This window comes from Astatotilapia calliptera, chromosome 6 (assembly GCF_964374335.1).
Source record: "Astatotilapia calliptera chromosome 6, fAstCal68.1, whole genome shotgun sequence".
Lineage (NCBI taxonomy): Eukaryota > Metazoa > Chordata > Actinopteri > Cichliformes > Cichlidae > Astatotilapia > Astatotilapia calliptera.
The window spans coordinates 33,224,055-33,230,054 of record NC_137427.1 but is presented as its reverse complement, the minus strand read 5'-3'; the positions used below and the strand labels follow the sequence as shown (position 1 = coordinate 33,230,054).

At 42.3% G+C, this 6,000-nt stretch overlaps 1 protein-coding gene across 1 annotated transcript in view; it reads right to left on the bottom strand.

Annotated features, from left to right (window-relative positions):
• Positions 1-5,163: 5,163 nt before the first annotated feature.
• The window catches only part of ncf4 (neutrophil cytosolic factor 4), a 38,586-nt gene continuing 37,749 nt past the window's right edge, over positions 5,164-6,000 (bottom strand). The window contains exon 10 of the mRNA XM_026171805.2: positions 5,164-5,552. Within this exon, the coding sequence (XP_026027590.1) occupies positions 5,345-5,552 (208 nt within the window). The 3' untranslated portion in view covers positions 5,164-5,344. The remainder of the gene's footprint in view (positions 5,553-6,000) is intronic.

Here is a 6,000-nt window from a genome sequence, read left to right as displayed (position 1 = left end):
TTAAAAAAGAAGAGAAAGTCAAATTTACTATCATAGAATTGAACTGCACGCATGTTTCCCTAAAAATTGATTATTTTCCTAATGATGCTAATGAGTTTCTTGCAGAAAAACAAACAAAGAAACTAAATAACAATGTATACTACTGAATAGTTAAAAGGGTGTTTATGCTTAAATATGGGAAAGTGTCAGTGGCCTCCAGTGTGATAAGCAACTTTTGAATAATTTCAACAGTGCCTGAAAGAGGTTAAAAAGAATATGATGGGAATAACTTTGCATTCAAGATGAGGTAAAAGTGCCTCTGCCAGCAAAGGCAATATCTGGATTTCCTGAGGCGAGTATGAATGAAATGCAGACACATGAGCGAAATATGAATGCTGGGTGTGAATGAAATAAAGCCGTTGTGCCTTTTGAAGCAAACATAAACAAAAGTGAAAACCTGAAATCCTCCTTCATTACCACATAAAGGTGCAGCTAAAACTTCAAAATAAAGAGTTTTGATTTTAAAGTTTCAAATGCAGTGAATAGCCAAGTCTTTGCAAAGATTCAGAACATGGATACATGTTATGAAACATGCATGTAGACCAGGGGTAGGCAACGCCAGGCCTCAAGTGTGCGCACCGCGGATGACGTCAGTGCGCACACTGTGTCTGAGGAGGATGTGCGGAAGTGCTTCAGGAAGGTGAACGCACGCAAAGCTACTGGTCCGGACGGGATTCCCGGCCGCGTCCTCAGGTCATGCGCGGCTCAGCTGGCTGGAGTGTTCACGCACATCTTCAACCTTTCCCTCTCTCTGTCTGTAGTCCCAGCCTGCTTCAAAATGGCCACCATCGTCCCTGTACCCAAATCCTCCACCATCTCCTCATTGAACGACTGGCGACCTGTAGCCCTGACCCCCATCGTAAGCAAATGCTTCGAGAAGCTGGTCAGGGACTTCATCTGCTCTGCACTACCCGACTCACTGGACCCTCTACAGTTTGCATACCGCCACAACAGGTCCACTGATGATGCCATAGCCCTGACACTACATACTGCCCTGTCACACCTGGAGAAGAGAGACACGTATGTGAGGATGCTGTTTGTAGATCACAGCTCAGCATTCAATACCATCGTTCCCTCGAAGCTGGACAGGAAACTGCAGGATCTAGGACTGAGCAGCTCCCTCTGCAGCTGGATCCTTAGCTTCCTGTCTGACAGACGCCAGGTGGTCAGACTGGGCAGCATCACCTCATCCCCCATCACACTGAACACTGGTGCTCCACAGGGGTGTGTACTGAGCCCTCTCCTGTACTCACTCTACACCTACGACTGCACAGCCACTAACAGCTCCAACATCATTGTGAAGTTTGCGGACGACACTACAGTGGTGGGTCTTATCACCAACGGTGATGAGACGGCTTACAGGGAGGAGGTCAGCGCCCTGACCCACTGGTGTCAAGACAACCATCTCACCCTCAACGTCGCAAAGACAAAGGAGTTGATAGTGGACTTCCGGAGGTGCAGAGAAGTACACACCCCCATCACCATCAACGGCGCTGCTGTGGAGAGAGTGAGCAGCTTCCGGTTCCTTGGAGTACACCTGGCTGAGGATCTTACGTGGTCAGTACACACAAACAAAACAGTGAAGAAGGCGCAGCAGTGCCTCTTCTTTCTCAGGAGACTGAAAAGATTCGGCATGAGCCCCCGCATCCTCAGGACCTTCTATCACTGTGCCATTGAGAGCATCCTCACTGGATGCATCACCACCTGGTACGGCAACAGCACCGCCTACAACTGCAAAGCTCTCCAGCGAGTAGTGCGGTGCTCTGAACGGATAATTGGAGGTGAGCTTCCCTCCCTCCAAGACATCTACAGGAAGCGGTGCCTGAGGAAAGCGGGGAGGATCATCAAGGACTCCAGTCACCCCAGCCATAAACTGTTCAGACTGCTTCCATCAGGAAGGAGGTTCTGCAGCATCCGGTCCCGTACCAGCAGACTGAGAGACAGCTTTTTCCATCAGGCCATCAGACTGCTGAACACGTCATAGACACCTCAGCTTCACTACTGGAACTTCAACATTATGCACTCCACACTGTATATAAATGCCACTTGTTTTGCACATATTCAACTCTGTATATTTTATATATTTTATTATTATTATTATTATTTTATTTTATTTTTTTACTATTTAATTTGTAAAAATGTGTATATACACACACACACACACACACACACACACACACACACACACACGTAGGAAAATATTTAGTATACACATCCAGAAATGCATACACTATTATATATTGTACATATATTTATTAGTTTCAGGTTGGCCATTCTTATATTTTGCTCGTTTGTGTTGTTGTGTTTGCACATCTCTGTTGCTTGTGAAGCTCGCACACAAGAATTTCACTCGCATGTGCTGTGCCAGTGTGCCTGCACATGTGATGTGACAATAAAAGTGATTTGATTTGATTTGATTTGAGTGCCGGTGTCCTGGTCCTGCATTACCAGCCCCTTGGAAAACTTCAAGACATGTTGAGGAGGTAATTTAGCCATTTGAATCAGCTGTGTTTGATCAAGGACACATCTAAAACCTGCAGGACACCGGCACTCAAGGCCTGGAGTTGCCCACTCCTGATGTAGACAAAATAGTCAGAAAGACAGCATGTCTTGGGTTTGAATGCAGATGACTGTGTGCGTAATCTTCATGAAGATTTAATCATATAGATTTAATAAGAACACAATAAGGAACACAATGTTTTTATAAAAGATGTTATTTAAACTCTAGTTAAAGATGAGGAGAAGCTTTTGGGTTTCACAAGATTAAAAGTTTGAGTAACAGTATTGATCCGTAACCCTGGGGGCAGATATGTTTGGGATTTGTATTAAACTCAATATAAATTTAAAGTTATTTCAACAGCTTTCAAACTTTTTCCCACAGCTTTCTCCTAAAGGTTGATAACCTTTACTACTGAGGGGGAAAAAAATCCCTGTGGAACTTTATAATGAATCCATTGCTATTTGGTACTTTGCATTACAATAACACAAAGTTTTTGTTGCAATTTTGAAATTAGCTCAAAACAAGCTCAGGTCCTCTGCCAGAGGCCTGTGAGTTTGAGGGTTCTTCTTAGCTGTTCCTGGAGTCCTCTCTACCTGGAATCTTCAGGTTTTGGGGTTATAGCTCCTAATTCTCCTATTACCAGTGTAAACAAATTTGAAATTTATCTTCTACGTGTGCTCCAGTTGTTCCTTCAGCCCCTGGTCTTTCTCTCCGTGCTCCTCCTTCCCTATGTTGCTGTCCACTGAGATCGACACATCTATCACGCCTGCAGTCTTCTGCGCTTGTCAACTACCACTATGTCTGGTTGGTTGAACAACAAATGTCTGGAACTTGAAGTCCCAGAGGATCATAGCTCCGTTATTTCCAACCACCTTTCATGCTTGAAAATAATGACTTATTGTTATCGATGTACAGGAGGCAGCTGATAGTCTCACCACTCCTGAATTCATATATGCTCTTAGTAATAAGCTGCCTTAGGTGGTTAAGCCCCATACAGAATAGTAGTGTGGACACCTTGGTATATTCTGCACTTGGTGATTTGTGTAATTTATTTGGCGTTGTCCTCCATTGTTGTCTTCCACAGAACCATTGAGTTTCTCATGAATGTTATTAATGTGCTGGTGGTCTTCTACAGTGCCAAGCACTCAAGTGTTGTAGGCAGTGTCGGGAAGGTTACTTTTAAAATGTGTTCCACTACAGATTACAGAATACATGCTCCAAAATGTATTTTGTAACGTATTCCATTACGTTACTCAATGAGAGTAACGTATTCTGAATACTTTGGATTACTTAATATATTATCATGCTTTTTTACAACTACACGAATGTGCTATTGCTGTGTGATTTATTACTGTTACTGAAGGTTATTTGCTTTACCAACACCAACTAGATTTTAAAATCTTAATATAATTGAGTAACAGTAGGTGGACATTAGGTAAGGCTGCACTTTTTGCAGCAGTCTCGTATATAAAACAGGTCCGCGGCTCCGAACCGTAGTAAAGGGACCTCTGGCTAATACCTTGGGTTCTTGTTGGGCTCGTAGCCAAAAACTAGCTTTACTTTGTTGTCTGGGTCAACTTTGCTAGTGAGAGACAGAGAGAGGAGTTGAAAGGCTGCTCCAACAGAACTTATTGTTTCGGAGGTAAAGACAAACACAGTGTACAGTCAAGTCTTAATAGCTTACTTACAACTGAGCTACACTGCCCGTGAGGCTACATTCTTTAGGGCTATGCTTGTCACACTCTGCCTATTGCCATCATATTAAATAATTATTTGAACAATAATTTTTAAAAATATTTTGTCACGTCATTATGTGGGCCACAAGTGGAGGTGACATGGGCCGCTAGATTGACACCCCTGCATTAGAGCCTCTCAGTGTGTGTTTTGTTCCAGCGTGGAATTACAAAAAATAGAGAGGGAACAGCCTAACATATGAAACAGGAAGACTGCTGTGTAATCCCTTCATTTCAACAAAGTAACTGTATTCTGAATACCACCTTTTTAAACGGTAACTGTAACAGAATAAAGTTACTCATATTTTGTATTTTAAATACCAGTGTTACTGCCCAACACTGGTTGTAGGCTTTCTTGTAGTGCAGGCGGTTTCTCTGGTCGTAAGAGTCCTGGTGTGCTGCTTTATCAGCCAGGAGCTTGAGTTTGGCCTTTGGTGTTTCCAAAACATTTATTGGCAGTGGTCATGTACTGAACCCACTTAGCTTTGCTACTATGATGGCTGACCAAGCGTCCATGGAGTGCTGTTGCGTCTTTAGCCATTAAGCATGGCTCACGTTGGGTCCTGTTGCTGTCCAGCTCTTGATTCTGTCGACATACTGATGGATGAACAACATCAACACCCTACTTTCTAGCATTAAAAATAAAGCTTGAGGAAATGCCCTGCCCTAATTCCCATCACTGCTGGGACTTCATTCTGCTGTGATGGGGGACCAGAGTCTAATTGTCAAATAACAGAACTGAATTCTGTATATTAACAACTCCTGTTCAATTCCTTCTAATCTCTTCTTACTGAACTACTAACTAGACTGTAAAACTCTGTCAGAGAGCACATCTAACGGTTGAAAAGCCTCTAAGCAAGCAGAAAAAAATTTAAGCACGCAAAATGTAAATATGGTATTAAGTTATTTTATTAAGTGAAATGACTGGAACATTTATTGAAACAGACTTAGAATGAATGTAAATGGCAAACTACACAGAGTTCAAATCAGCAACTATACACTTGGTTAAATTCATTTTCTTATATGACACAACTAAATATTTTATATTTATTTTTCTTCTCTTCAACTTCTCTCAAGCCTCTGTATTGTAAACAGAAAGGTCAGAGGTCGTGGTCACATGCAGTTCCCATGGAAACTGATTAACAGGTCTCTTGACTTTGTCCTGTTGACGTCTGCCCTCCTTGATCATCAGCTGGACATCCTCATCGTCCAGGATACGAATAAGGTCACCATCAGGGTCGCGGTAGTTCAGGGCAATATCATCCACCTTGAAAACATTCCTGCAAGAGACGAAAAAAACACTTCAATAATCAGTATGTTTTTTTAGAGTATAAATAATATTAAGCATATTCTACAGAAATAGAAAAACTATTTGTGGGTGTTGTTAGTTCTTGTTGGCAGAAATTCTGAGAGATCAGCGAGTGAGATTGTCTCAAAGCCAGTTAATTGCCTGGCTCATAACCTGTTATACATTCAACTGGCAAATCTCATAAGGGCCATCCTATTCAAGCTGCAGCTGCACCCTGTATTGTCATCACTCATCTGCAAGCTACTTTGCAACCCACTACCACCCTAGCTCCTCCCAGTTATACTCCATATTCCAAGTATATGGATGGAAGTGTGAAAAAATCCCAGAACAGAGCCATATCACCAAATATAAATGACTGCATTTGGACTAACAACCACATTTTGTTATGATTCAGTGTTATCAGTGTTTGTGTTTTATGT